Below are 21,773 nucleotides of genomic sequence, written 5' to 3' on the forward strand. Positions count from 1 at the left end.
TTTTTAGAGCATTTCACCCTACGTCAACAGAATATACATTCTTTTCAAGTGCTCATGGAACATTTCCCAAGATAGACCACACGTTTTAGGCCACAAAACAAGTCTCAAAATTTAAGAAGGCTGAAATCATATCAAGTGACTTCCCTGACCACAGTGCTATGAAACTAGAAATCAATTACAACAAAAAAACAGACAAACACATGGAGACAGAATAACATGCCACTAAATAATGAATGTATCGACAATGAGATCAAGGAAGAAATCAAAAGATACCTTGAGACAAACAAAAATGAAAACACAACCACCCAAAATCTATGAGACGCAACGAAAGCAGTCCTAAGAGGAAAATTCATAGCAATGCAGGGCTACCTAAAAAAAGAAAAGAAAAGAGAAAACCACAGCAAAATAAGGCCAAACTGAGTACAAGGAAACCATAAAGATCACAGTGAAAATAAACGAAATAAATACGAAAAATAAAAAACTACAAAAGACCAATGAAACCAAGACCTGGTTTTATGAAAAGATTAAAAAAAAAAAAATTGATACGTCATTAAAATGGCAGCCTAAGGTGAACCTCTGTAAAGCTACCCTGGAATTTACAACTAATCGAACAACAATAACTCCTCAAAGGACTCCTTGCACAGCAGACAGGCAAGATGAAGAGGCTCACTATGGAATTCACCTAAAGGTGGGCAAATAGCATGAGCAGGGGAGGAGGGAAGGGAGAAGTGCGGAGATGGAGCCGCAGGGGCGTAGGACACAGACCTAGCTCAGTGCTCCGAACTTGCTGCATCCCGGAACTACTGCAGCTGCGGGACAGGGAAGAACTCGGACTGCTAGGACTCCACTTATGGCCCACAGGACTGAAGGGGCAGCATATAACACGGCTGAACCCAATGCTCACGGTAGAGACCTCAGAGAAAAGACTGAGAGAAGAAGGCTGAAAACGGTGGTTTAAGTCCTCACTGCCGAGCAGAGAATGGAAGCCTTAGGCACTGAGACTAACCGCCACCTCCCTACCGTCCCAGAGCTCTCCCCGCCCCCACCTGCCCGGTGCTAGAAGCGGAACAGTAGCAGTGTCAGATCAAAAGAACAGAATATTTGCTGTTCTGAGAACTGTGGAACACAGACACAGATTCATAGCCCCACTAGATCCAGCAAAGGGGAGGGAGCTGTGGAAGAAGGACCGGCTGTGGTGGTGGTCGCCGCCATTGCTCTGGGCCACCTCTCACAACTCACCCCGCCCCTGAACCCACCTATTTGGGTAGATCCCTGCAGGAGTAAACAGAACTGCTGAAACACACGGGCTCTGAATCTGGTGCAGGAAGAGCTTTGGAACTTCAAAAGTTCTCTGCATCCCTACAGGGACATGGTGCCCAGTGACCCATGCGAACTATTAACAGAGGAGAAGCCAGTCTCCCAGGGAATCCCCCCAGTGTGTGAGAAGCTGGAATAGTGCAGAGAAAACATAGCACTACCGCGTGAGAGAGAGAAAAAAGGTTGCAATCGGAGAGAAAATAAAACATTCTACCAATAAGTACTGGAACACAAAAGAAAGACCCCTTCCTATCAACCTGTTCCAGAAGCCACTCCTGTAGATGTCTAGGAAGAGAAACAATAAATCAGTAATTGCCATGAATAACCAAGGCAACAAGACAGCTCAGACAGAAAATGAAAAGTCTACAGAAAATGAACTTAAAGACATGGAAGTATGTGACTTAAATGACAGGGAATTCAAGATAGCAGTTCTGAAAAAACTCAACGAGATGCAAGAAAACACAGAAAGGCAGTCTAATGAACTCAGAAACACAATCAAAGAACAACATGAGCATTTTACGAAAGAGATTGAAATTTTAAAAAAGAACCAAATAGAATTTCTGGAGATTAAGAACTCAACAGAAGAAATTAAGAATGAAATAACCAGTTTAGGTAGTAGAGTTGACCACATGGAGGAAAGAATCAGTGACATCGAAGATAGAAACCTGGAAATTACACAGATGGAAGAAGAAAGAAACTTGAGACTTAAAAGAAATGAAAGAACTCTACAAGAACTTTCTGACTCCATCAGAAAGAGCAATATAAGAATAATGGGCATACCAGAAGGAGAAGAAAGAGAGAAGGGAACAGAGAACATATTCAAACAAATTGTTCATGAGAACTTCCCAAACTTGTGGACAGAACTGGATCCTCGAATCCAAGAAGCAAATAACACCCAATTACCTCAATCCCAACAGGCCTTCTCCAAGGCACATTGTATTGAAGCTATCTAAAATCAACAACAAAGAAAGAATCCTCAAGGCAGCCAGGGAAAAGAAGATGGTAACCTACAAAGGAAAGCCCATTAGATTATCATCAGATTTTTCAGCAGAAACTCTACAAGCCAGGAGGGAGTGGAACCAAATATTCAAACTATTGAAAGAGAGAAAAAATGAGCCAAGAATAATATATCCAGCAAAGATATCCTTTAGATATGAAGGAGGAATAAAGACCTTTCCAGATATACAGAAGCTGAGGGAATTTTCTAATACACGACCTGCACTACAAGAAATATTAAAGGAGGCTATGCGACCACCATCAACAGGGACAATTTGTGGCAACCAAAACATAAAAAGAGGGAGAGTAAAGGCCTGAACCGGAATACGGGAATGGAGACAGTAAGCGTGCTGAAGAAAATGGAATACGCTAAATATCAAACTTTCTTTTACATAAATTTAAGGGTAACCCCTCAAAAAAATCCAGAACTGATATATATATATATATATATATATATATATATATAGTAATAAAAGAAGAAACAGAGGGAAACATCATAGAATACCACCACACAGAAATAATGGACAACATTAAAAAGGCAAAGAAACAATGGAGACACAGCCTTACCAGAAAACTAAAGATAGAATGACAGGAAATCCTCACATATCAATAATCACCCTAAATGTAAATGGACTCAAGTCACCAGTAAAAAGGCACAGAGTAGCAGATTGGATCAAAAAACTAAACCCAACCATATGCTGTCTCCAAGAGACACATCTCAGCTACAAGGACAAGCATAGACTCAAAGTGAAAGGGTGGAAATTGACACTCCAAGCAAATGGTACCCAGAGAAAATCAGGTGTATCCATACTGACATCAGATGAAACAGACTTCAGGGTGAAAAGGGTAACAGAGACAAAGATGGACATTTCATAAGGGCAAAGAGGACTATACAACAAGAAGACATAACAGTCATCAATATTTATGCCCCCAATCAGGGAGCACCGAAATATACCAAGTAACTACTAACAGAACTAAAGGTAGAAATTGACCAAAACACAATTATACTAGGGGACTTAAATACATCATTGACAGCTAAATACATTGTATTGGATAGATCATCCAAACAGAAAATAAATAATGAAATAGCAGCCCTAAATGACACATTAGATGAAATGGACATAATTGACATATATAGACCACTTCTTCCTAAAACATCAGACTATGTATTTTTTTTCTAGTGTACATGGCACATTCTCAAGGATAGACCATATATTGGGACATAAAATCAGCCTCAGCAAATTTAAGAAGATTGAAATCATACCAAGCATATTCTCCGATCACAAGGCTTTGAAATTGGGTATCAACTGCAAAAAGAAAGCCGGAAAAAAACATAAATACATGGAGATTAAACGACATACTTTTAAAGAACGACTGGGTCAAAGAAGAAATTAGAGGAGAGATCAAAAGATACATAGAAACAAATGACAATGAAAATACATCCTACCAATATTTTTGGATGCAGCGAAAACAGTTTTAAGAGGGAAATTTATATCACTACAGGCTTATCTCAAGAAACAAGTAAAATCCCAAATAAATAACCTCATGTTACACCTTAAAGAACTAGAAAAAGAAGAACAAATGAAACCCAAGGTAAGTAGAAGAAAGGAAATAACAAAAATCAGAGCAGAACTAAATGAAATAGAGAACAAAAAGACAATAGAAAAAATTAATGTGACAAAGAGCTGGTTCTTTGTAAAGATCAACAAAGCTGACAAACCCTTGGTTAGACTCACTAAGATAAAAAGAGAGAAGGCACTAATTAACAAAATCAGAAATGAAAAAGGGGAACTTATCACAGACACCACAGAAATACAAAGGATCATCCAAGAATACTATGAAAAATAGTATATGCCACCAAATTCAGTAACCTAGAAGAAATGGACAAGTTCTTAGAAACATATAGCCTTCCTAGACTGAACCATGAAGAACTGGAAAATCTAAAGAGACCGATCATCATTAACGAAATTGAATCAGTCATCCAAAACCTTCCCAAAAGCAAAAGTCCGGGACCAGATGGCTTCACTAGTGAATTTTACCAAACCTTCAAAGAGGATCTAACACCAATCTTGCTCAAACTCTTCCAAGAAATTGAAGAAGACACAGCACTCCCCAACTCATTTTATGAGGCCAACATTACCCTGATACCAAAACCTGGTAAGGAAAACACAAAAAAAGAAAACTACAGACCAATATCTCTGATAAATATAGATGCAAAAATGCTAAACAAAATTCTAGCAAATCGAATACAACAATGCATTAAAAAGATTATTCATCACGACCAAGTGGGGTTCATCTCTGCGGCACAAGGATGGTTCAACATCCGCAAATCCATCAATGTGATACATCACATAAACAAAATAAAGGACAAAAATCATATGATTATATCAGTTGATGCAGAAAAAGCATTTGACAAGATACAACATCCATTTATGATTAAAACACTTCATAAAATAGGTATAGAAGGAAAATACCTTAACATAATAAAGGCCATATATGACAAGCCCTCAGCTAATCTCATAATTAACGGTGAAAAACTGAAGCCCTTTGCTCTACGTTCAGGAACACGACAGGGCTGTCCCCTATCATCTCTGCTTTTCAACATAGTGTTAGAAGTCCTTGCCAGAGCAATCAGGCAAGAGAAAGAAATAAAAGGCATCCAAATTGGGAATGAAGAAGTTAAATTGTCACTCTTTGCAGATGACATGATGCTATATATAGAAAACCCTAAAGACTCCACCAAAAAGCTATTAGAAACAATGAACAAATACAGTAAAGTTTCTAGGCTACAAAATCAATGTACAAAAGTCCATTGCATTCCTATATACTAACAATGAAATCTCAGAAAAAGAAATACAAAAAACAATTCCTTTTGCAATTGCAGCAAAAAGAATAAAATACCTAGGAATAAACTTAACCAAGGATGTGAAAGACCTATATGCTGAAAACAATACGACATTTTTAAAAGAAATTGAAGAAGACACAAAGAAATGGAAAGACATTCTGTGCTCATGGATTGGAAGAATCAACATAGTTAAAATGGCCATATTACCCAAAGCAATATACAGATTTAATGCAATCCCCATCAAAATCCCAATGGCATTTTTTCAAGAAACGGAACAAAAAATCATCAGATGTGTTTGGAACCACAAAAGATCCCGAATAGCCAAAGCAATCTTAAGAGAAAAGAACAATGCTGGAGGTATCACACTCCCTGACTTTAGCTTGTACTACAGGGCTACAATAATCAAAACAGCATGGTACTGGCAGAAAAACAGACACATAGACCAATGGAATAGAATTGAGAACCCAGAAATAAAACCACATAAATATGGATAGATAATTTTTGACAAAGAAGCAAAAAACATACAATGGAGAAAAGACAGCCTCTTCAATAAATGGTGCTGGCAGAATTGGATAGCCACGTGCAAAAGAATGAAACTGGACTGCTATCTGTCACCATGTACCAAAATTAATTCAAAACGGATCAAAGACTTAAGCATAAGACCTCACACAATAAACTGCATAGAGTTAAACATAGGTACTAAACTTACGGACCTTGGGTTCAAAGAGCATTTTATGAATTTGACTCCAACGGCAAGGGAAGTAAAAGCTAAAATAAACGAATGGGACTATATGAAACTCAAAAGCTTCTGCACAGCAAAAGAAACCATCGACAAACTAAAGAGGCAACCAACTGAATAGGAGAAGATTTTTGCAAACATTGCCTCCGATAAGGGGCTAATATCCAAACTATACAAGGAACTCATGAAACTCAACAACAAAAAAACAAACAACTCAATTGAAAAATGGGCAGACGACCTGAAGAAACATTTCAAAGAGGACATACAAATGGCAAATAGACATATGAAAAAATGCTCAACATCACTAATCATCAGAGAAATGCAAATAAAAATCATAATGAGATATCACCTCACTCCAGTCAGAATGGTTATCATCAACAAGACAAATAGTAACAAGTGTCGGAGAGGCTGTGGAGATAAAGGAACCCTCATACACTGTTGGTGGGAATGCAGACTGGTGTAGCCATTATGGAAGGCAGTGTGGAGCTTCCTCAAAAAATTATGAATAGAATTACAATATGACCCAGCAATCCCTCTCCTGGGTATCTACCCAAAAAATCTGAAAACATTTATACATAAAGACACGGGTGCTCCAATGTTCATTGCAGCTTTGTTTACGGCGGCCAAGACATGGAAACAACCAAAATGTCCTTCGATAGAAGAATGGATAAAGAAGTTGTGGTATATATACACGATGGAATACTATTCGGCGGTAAGAAAAGATGATATAGGAACATTTGTGACATCATGGATGGATCTTCAGAGTATGATGCTAAGCGAAATAAGTCAGACAGAAAAAGCAGAGAACCATATGATTTCACTGATATGTGATATATAAACCAAAAACAACAAAAGAACAAGACAAAGAAACGAGAAACAAAATCTCATAGACACAGACAATAGTTTAGTGGTTACCAGAAGGCAAGGGGGGTGGGGGGTGGGAGATGAGTGTAAGGGGGATCAAATATATGGTGATGGAAGGAGAACTGACTCTGGGTGGTGAACACACAATGGGATTTATATATGATGTAATACAGAATTGTACACCTGAAATCTATGTAATTTTACTAACAACTGTCACCCCAATAAATTAAAAAAAAAATTGAAAAACGTTTATCCAGACTCATCAATAAAAAAGGAGAGGACCCAAATAAATAAAATCAGAAATGAAAGAGGAGAAGTGACAACAGACACCACAGAAATACAAAAAATTTTAAGAAAATACTATGAGCATCTACATGCAAACAAATTACACAATCTGGAAAAAATGGATAAATTTGTAGAAGCATACAAAAATCTTCCGAGGCTGATTCAAAAAGACACAAAAAATCTGAACAGACCGCTTACTACCAACAAAATTGAATCAGTAATCAACAAGCTCCCAATAAAAAAAGTCATGGACCAGATGGCTTCACAGATGAACTTTAGCAAACATTCAAAAAAAAGAATTAACACCTTTTCTCCTCAAACTATTCCAAAGATATTCAGAAAGAGGGAAGGCCCAAACTCATTTTTAGAGGCCACGATTACCCTGACCTCAAAACCAGAGAAAGACATAACAAAACAAACAAACAAAAAAGGAAACTATAGGTAGATATCCCTAATGAACATACATACAAAAATCATCAACAAAATATTAGCAAACGGAATCCAGCAATACATTAAAAAGACCATACAACATGATCAACTGGGATTCATTCATGGTATGCAAGGTTGGTTCAATATCTGCAAATCAATTAACGAGATATACCACATTAACAAAATGAAAAATAAAAATCATATGGTTATATCAACAGATGCAGAAAAAGCATTTGACAAAATCCAGCATGCATAAAACCTGTCTGTAAAGTGGGAATAGAGGGAACATATCTCAACATACTAAAGGCCATATATGACAAACGCACAGCTAACATCATAGTCACTGGGGAAAAGTTAAAATAAAAGCATTCCCATTAAGGTCAGAAACAAGACAAGGATGCTCATTTTTACCACTTTCATTCCACATAGTATTGGAAGTAGTAGCCACAGCAATCAGACAAAAAAAAAAAAAAAAAAAAAAGAAATGAGAGGCATCCAAATTTGAAAGGAGGAAGTAAAACTGTCATTATTTGCAGATGACACGATACTTTATATAGAAAACCCAATGATTCCACCAAAAAACTATTAGAACTGATAAATGAATTTAGTAAAGTAGCAGAATACAAAAATAATATTAGAAATCAGTTGCATTTGTATTCACCAATAATGAACTATCAGAAAGAGAAATTAAGAAAACAATCTAATTTACAATTGAATAATAATAATAATAAAAACTTAGGGATAAATTTAATCAAGGATATAAAAGACCTGTACTCAGAAAAGTATAAGACACTAAAGAGAGAAATTAAAGAAGATACAAATAAATGGAAACATATACCATGCTCATGGATAGGATGAATTAATATAGTTAAAATGTCCATACTACCTACAGGAATATATAGATTCAACGCCATCACCAAAAAAATACCAATGGCATTTTTCACAGAACTATCGTGTTTTCCCGAAAATAAGACTTAGCTGGACAATCAGCTCTAATGTATCTTTTGGAACAAAAATTAATATAAGACCCGGTATTAGATTAGATTAGATTAGATTAGGTTAGATTATACTACATTACATTATATTATATTACATTTTATTATATAAGACCCAGTATTATATTATTTATATTATATTACATTACATTATACCCGGTCTTATACTAAAATAAGACCTGGCCTTATATTAATTTTTGCTCCAAAAGATGCATTAGAGCTGATTGTCCGCCTAGGTCTTATTTTCAGGGAAACATGGTACAACAAATAATACTAAAATTTATATGGATCACTAAAAGACCCAAACCGCCATGTCAATCTTGAGAAATAAGAACAAAGTGGGAGGTACCATGCCACCCCACATCAAATCATACTACAAGGCTATAGTAATTAAAACAGCATGGTATTGGCATAAAAACAGACACATAGATCAATGGAACAAAATACAGAGCCAAGAAATAATTCCATATCTATATGGTCATTTAATCTATGACAAAGGAAGCAAGAATTTACTCTGGAGTAAAGACAGTGTATTTAATAAATGGTATTGGGAAAAGTGGACAGATACATGCAAAAAGATGAAAGTGGAACACCTTTTTACACCACATACAAGAATAAACTCAAAATGGATGAAAGAGTTATATGTAAGACCCAAAACCAGAAAACCAGAAAATATAGGAAGTAAACTCACAGACACTACCCTCAATAATATTTTTACTGCTATACCCCTTCAGGCAAAGGAAGCAAAAGAAAAAATAAACATATGACACTACATCAAACTAAAAAGTCTTTCTCACAGCAAAGGAAACCATCAACAAAATGAAAAGACATCCTTCTGAATGTGAGAAGATATTTGCCAATGATACAACCGATAAGTGGGTTAATAGCCAAAATTTATAAAAAGCTCATACAACTCGACACCAAAAAAATCAAGCGACCCAATTTAAAAAAATGGGCAGAGGACATGAACATACATTTCTCTAAAGAGGACATACAGATGGCCAATAGACGTATGAAAAGATGCTCAATGTCACCAATCATTAGAGAAATGCAATTAAAACCCACAATGAGATACCACCTCACTCCTGTCAGAACGGTTATCATCAGTAAATCAACAATTAACAGTTGTTGGCAAGGATGTGGAGAAAAGGGAACTCTTGTGCACTCTTGGTGGGATTGCAAATTGATGCAGCCATCATAGAAAACAGTATGGAGGTTCCTCAAAAAAATAAAAATAGAATTACCTTACCACCCAGCAACTCCACTCCTGGGTAGTTATCCAAAGAAACCCAAAGCACTAATTTGAAAAAATATATGCACCCCTATGTTTATTGAAGTGCTTCACAAAGCCAAGATATGGAAACAACTGAAATGCCCATCAAGAGAAGATTGGATAAAGAAATTGTGGTACATTTATACAATGGAGTATTACTCTGCCATAAAAAAAAGAATGAAATCTTACCATTTGCAACAACATGGATGGACCAAGGGAATATCATGCTAAGTGAAATAAATCAGACTGAGAAAGACAAATACATTATGATCTCACTTATATGTGGAACCTGAGGAACAAAATAAACGAGCAAACAAAACAGAAATAGACTCAGAGATATAGAGAAAACCATGATGGTTTGCTAGATGGGAGGTGAATGGGGAGAAGGTGAAGGGATTAGAAAGTACAAATTGGTAGTCACAAAATAGTCACAGGGATGTGAAATACGGTATGGGGAATATACGAAGTCTGATAGCTAAGGTTGCGAACTCATCCTAGAAAAAGTACTACATACCTCATTGCTGAATATCACTATGGTCTCCTTTGAAGTACTCCCCTTGGGAAGCTATGCACTGACACCAGCACCTAATCCACCCTTCAAAGCAATTTTGGAACTCTTTTCCTGGAATGGCCATCAGAGCTGTCGTCGTATTACCTTTGACGTCCTGAATGTTATCAAAATGTTTTCCTTTCAATGTTTCCTTTATCTTCAGGTAAAGAAAGAAGTCATTTGGGACCAGATCAGGTGAGTAGGGAAGGTGTTCCAATACAGTTATTTCTTGACTGACTAAAAACTCCCTCACAGACTCTGCATTGTGAGTTGGGGCCCTGTTATGATGCAAGAGTCATGAATTGTTGCTGAAAAGTGCAGGTCATTTTCATCTAACTCTTTCACGCAACATTTTCAGCACTTCCAAATAGTAAATTTGGTTAACTGTTTATCCAGTTGGTACAAATTCATAATGAATAATCCCTGATATCAAAAAAGGTTAGCAACATCATTTTGTCTCTTGATTTGGACTGAAGGATTTTTTTTGGTTGTGGACAACTGGGTGACTTCCATCATGCACTTTGATGCTTTGTTTCTGGATCATATTGGTACACCCACATTTCATCACCAGTGATAACATGGCACGAAACATCGCCTTGTTTCTCCAAAAGGTCAAGACAAAGTTAGACTCTCCTTTGCTTTTGTTCATCAGTGAGCTCCTCCAGGACCATTTTCACATACACCTTTCTCATGCCAAGATTTTCAGTTAAGATTTTCCTAACTGTTTCTCTATCGATGTTTACTTGGTTTGCTATGCTTCTCACAGTCAGCTGACGATTTTGACATATAATTCAACGAATTTTTGCAATGTTTTCATCAGTTCTGCTCGTTACTGGCCGTCCTAACCTCTCTTCATCGGTGACACGTTCTCTCCCCTCAGAAAAATGTTTAATCCACTTGTACACTGTCATTTTGTTCATGGTATTATCCCCATAAATTTGGACTACATGTCCCTGATTTCACTTCCACTCTTGCCAAGTTTAACAAGAAATTTAATGTTTGCTTGTTGCTCTCATTCAAGCTCAGACATTCTCGCGATGGTACACAAAAACACGCAATAATGAATGCCACTCAGCAAGACACTGCCACACATCGACACAAACACAGCTGTGAAACACTGATATACCAAGGTTATGAAACCTTACCGAGCTGTTTGTACAGTACTGCCAATGTAAGCCCACGGTGGCAAATTCACAAACGTAATTGCCTGACATCAAGAATGTTGTAAAATCTTTGTAGGGTGCCAGATGGGTACTGGACTTTTCGGGGAGATCACTTCATAGATTGTGTAGATGCCTGACCACTGTGCTGTACACCTGAAGCTGAAGTAGAATAACACTAAATGTCAACTATAATGAAATATATGTATTCATTCACAGAAAGTAAAGTATAGCAATCAGAAGATAGTCAATGGTATTGTAACAGCTACATATGATGTCAGAGGGGTGGTAGAATTGGGGGGAATTGTCATTTTATGAGGGGCATGTCCAATGATCATGTTGTTTTGTACACCTGAAACTATTATAAAAACAAAAAGTTAAAAAACAAAAGTTAAAAAAAAAAAAAGGAACGAAAGAAAAACCAAGCTAGTCTATTCTAACAGAAGTCAGGACAGCAGTTATCTTTTCTGGGTGGTGGAGGGCAGGAGTGGAAACCATTGGGGCAAAACACCAGGGAAGCTGTGGAGCGTTGGTATCTTTCTAATTCTTGATCTTGGTAGCAGCTACATGAGAGCATTCACCTCATAAAAATTCATTAAGATATAAACTTGGGGCTTGACTTTTTTGAATGTACATTATACTTCAATTAAACAATTTATTTCAAAAGTTAGGAATGGAAAATAACAGAAGAAAATCTAGATGGCCTTTGGTTTGATGATGACTTTTTAGATACAACACCAAAGGCACAACCCATGAAAGAAATAATTGATGAGCTGGACTTCCTTAAAATTAAAATTTTCTGCTTTGTGAAAGAAAATGTCAAGGGAATGAGAAGACAAACCACAGACTGGGAGAAAATATATAGAAAGGCACATCTGATAAAGTACTGTTATTCAAAATATACAAAGAACTCTTAAAACTCAATAATAAGAAAGCAAACCACCTGATTAAAAAAAAAGAAATTAAAAGAAACCTCAGCAAAGACATACAGATGGTAAATAAGCATATAAAAAGACACTCCACATCAGATGTCATCAGGGAAATGCAAATTAAAACAAAAATGAGATGCCACTATACACCAATTAAAATGGCCAAAATCTAGAAAACTGACAGCATCAAATGCTGACAAGGATGTGGAGCAACAGGAACTCTCACTCGTTGCTGGTGGGAATGTAAAATGGTACAATCACTTTGAAAGACAGTTTGGTTGTTTCTTATAAAACTAAACATACTCTTATACCATCCAGCAATCACTCTCCTTGGCATTTACCTAAAAAGTATATGACACTTTGGAAAAGGAAAACCTATGGAGACAGTAGAAAGATCAGTGATTTCCAGGGATTGGGGGGTGGGGAGGATGAATACATGGAACAAAGATTTTTAGGACAGTGAAAATACTCTGTATGATACTGTAATGGTGGATACATGTCATTACAAATACTATTGTAGAAACCCACCAAATGTACACCACCAAGAATGAATCTTAATGTAAACCATGGACTATGGGTGATGAGGTGGTTAATCACTTAGAACAAATGTACCACTCTGGTGGGAATGTTGATAACGGGGAAGACAGTGTGTAGGGGGGGCAGGGAGTACATGGGAAATCTCTATATCTTCCTCTCAATTTTGCTGTGAACCTATAACTGCTCTATAAAAACAAAAATAAAATCCTTGAAAACAAAATTAGGTATGAAAGAGAGATGAACAGAATTTTGATAACAGTTATCACTGACTACTCATGACCAATTCTTTTACATATTTTTATACTTACCAATGTTAAAAAACAAAATCCCCAAAGACTTATTCTGTATCTGCAAATCATTCTGAAAATATTATGTTAGATCAAAGTTAAAACCTATCATTAAACTTCAAATTTCTTGTACTCAGGTTGACTTATTTTGCTTTGATCTTTTGAGAATATGATCATTTTTAAACTTCTTGTGTCAGACACACCTATAACACCTCATAAAACTGTAAATGCCTATAACAAAATTCAAGACCAGAATGGAACAATTATTCTCCATTACTGGTGACACCCACCCATCTGTTCATTCCTTAAATATAAACTATCTTGAAGAAAGAGAAGAAGGTAGACAGAAAGGAATAAACAGTACAGAAACATTTTTCTCTAGAAATCCAATTATCACACCACAAATAATGGAATAACTAGTGAAGCTCCCAAATGAAAGGTGAATAAAGTCATGTTTAAATAATTTATTTAAAAGAAAAAAGCAGGACTTCAGGTAAATACTTGATTAAAGGTAAAGAAGATTAAAGGCAGATATGAGATAGTTTGGTTCAAGTAGTATTTAATAAAATTCTAGACTAAGTTACTAGCTTCTTTCTTGACAAACATTTTAATTTCCTAGTAACCCACAAGTCACAAATATTTCATATTTCTCCTTTAAAGAAATACACATGCTAAGTGCTAATGGAATGAAAGGCATAACTGCGGTCAGCACTGTTCATTTTTTTAAATGAGAACTAAACTGATCTATGAAAAATGGAAACAGATTATTACACAAAGGATCCCCCACTTTGGCAAATTTTAGAAACAGGGTCTTGAGAACATGAAAAAATCGAGAGTGGTTGGCAGCCAAAATCTCAGGAAAAACAAAAAAATTAACCCACCCTGTTCTTTCTGTAGCTGCCTACTCAACAGAGCCATGCAAGAAAGTGATCATCGAGAAAACAGTTCTTCCTTCACAAAGAAAGGACAGAAGAGACTTTTCAACTTTTGGCCCAAACTGTTCAATTCTGCCCCCCAAATAAAACAAAGCATAGCCTTCAAACCTAGAATCAAAAGTAAATTTATCACTAAGAGCCTTTGTTTGGAGGCTTTACTAGTTGAATTACCCTTCTTATGATTTATTTTTAGTATGTGTCAAATTTAGAAAAAACAAATGTTCTAATTTTTATTTCTCCTTTCAAAACTATTATAGCTTCCTCTATTTTGAAATATTTATGCCTAATAAAAAAAGCAATTATAAAAGGTCTGGTATTATAACTTGCCATCTTATGTTATTAACTTACAAACACAGGAAATTAAATTTGACATTGCAGATTTTACCCATTAATCGTACATGCACTTAAAAACCAATGATAACTCCACATAAAATTCAAACAGTGAATATTCTGGAATAAGTATGACTCACAAGGTAGGAAAAAAGGCTTAAGGAAGTCCTTGTTAGTTGAAAGCATTAATATTAATAATCTTTTTTGGAAGAGAGACTTTATTTTTATTTTTTTTAATTAAAATTTATTGGGGTGACAATGGTCAACAAAACTACATAGGTTTCAAGTGTACAATTCTGTAATACATCATCTGTATATGTGTTCACCACCCAGACTCAGTTCTCCTTTTCATCACCATTTGACCCTCCTTACCCTCTTCTACCATCCCCGCTTTCCGCTTACACTCTGGTAACCACTAAACTGTTTTCTGTGTCTATGAGTTTTTGTTTCTTTGTTTATTTGTCTTGTTTCTTTGTTGCTTTCAGTTTTGTATCCCACATTTGAGTGAAGTCACATGGTTCTTGACTTTTTCTGTCTGACTTATTTCACTTAGCATAATAATTTCAAGATCCATCCATGTTGTCACAAATGGCAGTATTTCATCTTATGGCAGAGTCGTATTCCATTGTGTATACGCGTATATACCACATCTTCTTTATCCAATCATCTGTCGAAGGACATTTTGGTTGTTTCTATGTTTTGGCCACCATAAATAGTGCTGCAATGAACATTATTAAATCTGTAAAGATATATATACTACAATATTAATAATTTAACAAAATTCTGCCTGTGGAGTTCTAGCAGCATGATAGGGGAAACAAAAGGCTTCCTTCTTGTCTGTTAGAAAGCATATAGATTTGAACACTGTGGATGTCAGAACACAGATGAGTTATTTAGATATCTACCAATTCCTATGGCTTCCCTGGAGTGTTCAGAAACACTAAGAAAAGTAAGTAAATAAACAAATAAAATACAATGAAGTATTATATTTCCATTTCAAAAATAAGGCTGAGAGAAAGAGATTCAAGAACTAAGAATATAGGAATAAAAGATGTGGAAAAAATGGAGTCAATATGCATAACTTTTGAACACCCTAAAATCCAAATCTACGCAATTTTAAAATAATGTTTCACCTGTGTAACCATAAAAAGATCAATTAAATATGGCTGACATCATGAATCTAAAGAAAATTACTTTCTGGGTTGTAACTGTCACATAGAAACTGGCATCCTTAAATATTAAAAGGACTACTTAAGAAAATTTATTGACATGCTATGCAACAAGCCAATATTTTTCAAATGACATGCACAAAATTCTTTCCTTCCACTTCCAAAGGCAAATCAGACAATCACAATAACAGTCTGAGAGAGTGACTGACAGGTTGATTGATTACTCAGAAAATCCTTAAAGGGACTCTGACAAGTGGTATTAGGTACAACTCCACAAGCTTTGTCTAAATCATGTAAATACACAGTTTCCTCACACATAAAAATGAAATGATAACACTTGCACTATTTAACTTCACAGGGCTATTTTAGGAATCAATGAAGTAGGAAGAGCTAACATTTCATGAGTGCACAGTATCTGCCAGGCTATTCTTACCTTTTATGTTCATTATCTCATTTAATCCTTAGAATACCCTAGGTGACAGGTACTATTATTAGTCATTTTAAAAATAAGGAAACTGAGGCACACAGATGTCAGGTAACTTGTTCAAGGAAACTCAGCTATAAAATGGCAAAGCCCAGAATCAAACCCATTTATTTTGACTCCAGATCCCACTAGTGTACACTGAGGGATATAAAAGACATAGAGCCCCTAAATGTGTCGGCGGCAATTCTAGAATCTATTTCTCTTATCTTTTTTAGAAGATCAAATCACAGCCACCACCAGATGATCAGGAAAAAACATTTGGGTATTTCAGGTCAACATTTCCAATAGAAAAACATTCTGAAACAGGATTCTAAACCATCTTTAAACAAAATAATGAAATTTAGAACAAAGTGAGGAAAGGAAATAAGCACAGATGGTCCTGACAAGGCTGAGATCATAAAAACTCAGGTAATTGGGAATCATAACCAGGAAAAAGAAAACATGGAGTTTGTAGCACTTATGGGAGAAAAGTGTGTTGACTGAGGAGAGGAGAGCTAAATTCTCTGAAAATGCTCAACTTTGATCCAAGATATGATGTCAGATCCACAGGTTATTCACGAGGAGATGATCAAGAACCAAGATACTGGATCAGCCCAGGGGACTCACACCGGACTAGTTAATAAAGTTCAGCCATGGCAGGGATGCTCAAGTGTCTTCTACCATGACCCACATAAAGAAATGGAGTTGACATGGCGATGCAGGAACCCCATACAAAAATACACATGTCAGCAAACTAAAACCAAAGCTTTCCTGAACAATACACTCTGATATTTTCTATTCTCTTCTACTTCTGTTTTTTAATGCTTATCAGAACTATTAAATTGATTTCATGAGCTGTTAATGGATCTTGACCTACAATCTGAAAAGCACTGGGTTAGAAGGCCAAGCACAAGTTGGGGACAGGCTTGGCCCCATAGCCAGGATGAGAAGAGCTCATGCATGTGTGGTCTATTCACTGCCATGCATGGCTCTTTGGCTCTTTCATCTGCCTGGGGAAGCTGAAGCACTGCTCATACACACTGCACCTCTACTTCTAAATCACACTTAAACCTGCTTCACTGCAAGCCCCTTAACAACAGGAGGCCGCTTGTCCTTTGTCTACAATATGACAAGGAGACTGAGCTGTAAATATCAGGAATCTGTTGCATCAACATTCATAACACAAATCAAGGAGCCAAACTTTCTCTCTGAGTGTTTCTAAATAAGTCCCAGCATGGATGGTTCAGGTGCAAAATCAAATTCCTCAGAATTCTTGATGGTTCATCTGCTGAGATCACATTGGCGTTGTGTTTCTCTGAGTTTCTTTGTTAATCATCTTCTCTGGCTTGGTGTGTTTTATACACTACACAATTTAACTACAAACACCTCTCTCATGTTTTCTATAACTTTCAAACATAAAAATCATTAACAATTTTCCCCTAGATTGAAGTTTCTATAAATATTTTAGACTCAGTTGAATTTCTTGTGGAATTTCCATCCAGGAGCAGAGAAGCTACCAATGATCTTCCATATTTTGCCTGAATTAAAACACACACACATACACACACACACACACACACACACACACACACACACACAAAACCAATAAAGAATTTGTGTTCAAGAGCGGAAACCTGGGTGCCGGGAGTTGTCCAATAGCACGGGAAATACAGCAAAGAATGATTCTACAGGGGCAGAAATGAGGAAGGTTTAGCTTGAGAAAATATTTTCAAGAGTGTCACAAATTGAGTGTGTGAGTGGAAACCATACTGGAGAGTTAGTGTGTAAGCTGAGGAAAACATCCTTGATATGATTTATGATTTTAACACCTATGAATGTGCTGCAGGTAGATGAAAAGACAACAAAATCAGGTCTCAGAGGTAGGAAAGCAGAGGAAAAAAAGTGGGAACTCATGTTCTGACCCTATACAAAGAAATCTCTATAAACTTTGCCATAATTTTCAAGTACAACATAAAAAACTGCAGAGAATTAAGATTAAATAAAATCAAACTCAATTTAAAGAAAATATTTTTTTATTATATACCAGGTCTTATGCTAGATCCTGTGTGTCCTAGAAGGCTAGGGGAGGCTAAAGGATAAGGAGTGAAGATGAAGAGAAGTAAGCTGGTGGACAGCAATGCTGACACGTAATTATAAGGCAGTGGAATGAAGGAAGTGCCATCACAGAAGGTTAAACCAAAGGCAAGGGTCTGATAGATGAAACTCCACCTGAGGTGACAAGTTATCCAGTACGGCTGCACCTCAGAGCACATGAGGTACACGACAGGAAAGGACACAAGGGGCATCACACTAACTCTTCCCCTCACAGTCTCCTGAACTCAAACAATATGTGGTCTTTTAGGTCTGGCTTCTTTCCTTTAACATGATGTTTCTGAAGTTTAGCGGGCTGTAGCATTTACCAGCACTTCATTCTCTTGTATTGTTGAGTAGTGTTTCATGTACACACAGACCTCATTTTGTTTATACACTCACCAGTGATGGACATTTGAGTTGTTTCCACTTCTACGCTATTATGAATAATACTGCTATGAGCACTCATTCACACGTCTTTGTGTAGACACATGTTTCATATCTCCTGGGTGATACCTAGCAGTGGCGTGGCAAATTTGTGTTTGGCTTTTTAAGAAAGTGTCTAACCAATATCCAAGATGGCTGCACCATTTTGCACTCCCACCAATGATGCATGAATTCCCACTTCCCATATACTTCCCAATACTTACTTTGAGTACAGCCATGCTACTGTAGGTTGTGAAATAGTACCTCACTGTGCTTGCAGTTTGCCTTTCTCTAATGACTAAGGAGTGTCCTCCCTGGTCGGCTGCACTCTGCATCCCACATCCATAGGACCTGCCTCCAACAATTACTTACCACTACTGATTTTGTCCTGTCAGTAGACAAATAGGTTTGAATCCTTCCCATCTCAAAAACAAAACCTAAACAGCCCTCTTATCTATGAAAGGTGATTTCCTCTTTGTCATTTTCTCCTTTTTGTAGCATCTGACTAATAGGATACCTGTTTTTCCTACAGAAATTATTATATCCAAAGAAGCTTTTATTTCAGGGATATATATGCATTCATGATCATCAGCTATCGCTTATTCTAGGAGAGTGCGTTCCATGGGGTCTAGTTTCCTAATTCAGTCTCAATTTTCCTTTAGATCACTACACTTCAGGTGCTGGAAAGTTACTTTGAAATTTCTGCTTGAACACCACATGGGTATCTTTATCAATGAAGAACAATGTCTATATCAGAAACAGAAAGCAGAACTGAGTGTCTCAATCAGTATCTTTGGCTCAGGTTAATAATTAAGCTCCATTAAATATATAACATTACAAGATGCAAGGACCTTATTCAACAATGCTAGAAAACATGTGCAACAGATAATGAAAACAAAATATTCCCTCTAGAGATGAAGCTATTCTTCTTAAATCCCGTCCATCAATGTGCTCCTGCTGAGAATTCAAATTCTTGAGTTTCACATTCTAAAGCTAATGATTCTTCCCTCTACCCATGCAAACACTTTTAATGAAACTTTCTTCTGCCTCATCCTAAACTCTAGTCCTTCAACTTCTCCCTATTGTCACATTCAAATCTTATGAAATATCAAAAGACATCTGTGGTAGGCAGAATTGTACGATGGTCTCCAAGACTCCTGCCTCCCAGTATACACACACCGTATAACTTCGAGTGTGTGGGGTAGACCAATGAGTGTGATGGGATATCACTAATGTCATTAGGTTACTGATCAGTTGACTATGAGTTAATCAAAAGGGAGTTTGTCCTAGGTGGGCCTGACCCCATCAGGTGCTCTGTTTAAAAGAAAGTAAAGCATCATAGGGATGTGCTCCTGCTGGCTTTGACCATGATGTAAACTGGCATGTTGCGAGAGAAGGGGCCACATGGCAAGAACCTGAGCTTAGCCTCTGGGCCTGGGAGTGGTCCCCAATGGGCAGCTGGCAAGAAAATGGTAAGCTCAGTTTTATAGCCCTAAGGAAATTAATTCTGCCAACAGCCAGTGACTTTGAGGAGGACCCTGTCACAGATAAGATCATAGCCTGATGACAATTTGATTTCAGCCTTGTGAGACTGAGTAGAGAACCCAGCCAACTTGGACTTGGACTGCTGACCCAAGGAAACTGAGATAATAAATTTGAGTCATTTTAAGCTTCCAAGTTTGTGGTAATTTGTTATACAATAATAAAGAACTAATACAAGAGTTTAAAAGTATTATCCTCCTTTCTTTCTGTTTGTATCACTTCAAAAACAGTTAATCAGATGATAGAATTTTAGCATGAATATTTTCATCAAAGGTTGGAAAGAACTGGAAGCCAACAAAAGCAAAACCAGCACTTATCACATAATTACAGCTAAGCTGATTCTATTCTTCAGGCATGGCTAAATTAAATTCCATAATCTGCTTACAATTCTGGCATCAACGGTCACGTGACCACTACAGTACCTCGGTCTTCCAGTGTGTTACCAGCAAGGTTAATCGTGTGGAGTCCTGAGCTGGGATTATGTGATAGAGCACTGGCCAGTTTCTGCGCAAAATCTCTGGAAATAAACAAAACAGTAAGATTAAATAACATAGCATGCAAAACTTCTCAAATAAAACACTTAAAGCTAGAAAAGCTAGAGTGAAATCTGAAAAAAAATAAGAGAGCGAGAGAGACTGAGCGAAAGAGAGAGAAAGAAAGAAAGAGAGAGAGAGAGAGAGGTTTTCTTTACAATATTAAACTATATATCATGTATTCGTTACCAGCCAATCTATTTTACACAAGTATGTATTACCATTTGAGAATCCATAGTCACAGCCAGAATATGGTTCATTTTGATTAGCCAAAACCTCATTCAGAAGGAAAAAATATATTATTACCCCATTAAAGATATAGCTTCAGGATGCTATTAATAGTACTGGTTGGCCCCTCCATAACTTAAAAAAAATAAATAAAAAAATCCTGAATTGAACCTGCTTTTCATGAAAACTGCAATAGGCTATTCACACTATATCTTAGTCCCCATTTCATGCATTACTCACAAATGCAAACCTGATTGCTCTAATTATTGAGTTTAAAGGCTACAATTGCTAGCACCATATTTTAACAAAAATCAAAATCACTGTTTTAGGTATGTCTAACTTAAAATAATGCACTAAGTGCTATGATTATAAAACTGCCAACCCTCCTCACTTAGTAGCAGTAAAGTCTTTGTTCTAGCAGATTCAAACTCTATCCCCACATAAGTCTTCGGTATAGACTACGGAACCACTAAATGAAGACAATGTTAGTGTGAATTTGGAAAGGGTGGGAAATGGCTAAAACAGATCAAAGCAAAGCAGTAAAATCATATGAAACAGGTATTACTATGACTGCCATCAATGACACTAATAAAAGCTAACATGTAGCATCTAGAATATGAAAGATACTTCTCTAAACACTTTACATATACTAATTCATTTCCTTAGAATTATAATTCTGTAAGGTAGGCACTAATATTATCTCCACTTTAAAGATGAAGAGACTGAGGCAGAGGACTAAAAAAATTTGCCCAAGGCCATGAAGCATTTGGGTCAAGGGTCCATGCTTTCAACCACTATATCGTGCACCATGCACCATCAGAAATATCAAGTGACACAACAGTAAATGATT

General features: G+C 36.6%; 1 protein-coding gene across 16 annotated transcripts in view; it reads right to left on the minus strand.

Moving 5' to 3' along the window:
• Window positions 1-21,773, minus strand: part of CARMIL1 (capping protein regulator and myosin 1 linker 1) — a 349,148-nt gene that overhangs the window by 149,076 nt on the left and 178,299 nt on the right. For all 16 annotated transcript variants that reach the window (XM_033092802.1, XM_033092806.1, XM_033092813.1 and 13 more), the window contains one exon: window positions 20,585-20,679. In XM_033092802.1, coding sequence (XP_032948693.1) covers window positions 20,585-20,679 — 95 coding nt within the window. The remainder of the gene's footprint in view (window positions 1-20,584; window positions 20,680-21,773) is intronic.

This window comes from Rhinolophus ferrumequinum, chromosome 22 (assembly GCF_004115265.2).
Source record: "Rhinolophus ferrumequinum isolate MPI-CBG mRhiFer1 chromosome 22, mRhiFer1_v1.p, whole genome shotgun sequence".
NCBI classification, from domain to species: Eukaryota; Metazoa; Chordata; class Mammalia; order Chiroptera; family Rhinolophidae; genus Rhinolophus; species Rhinolophus ferrumequinum.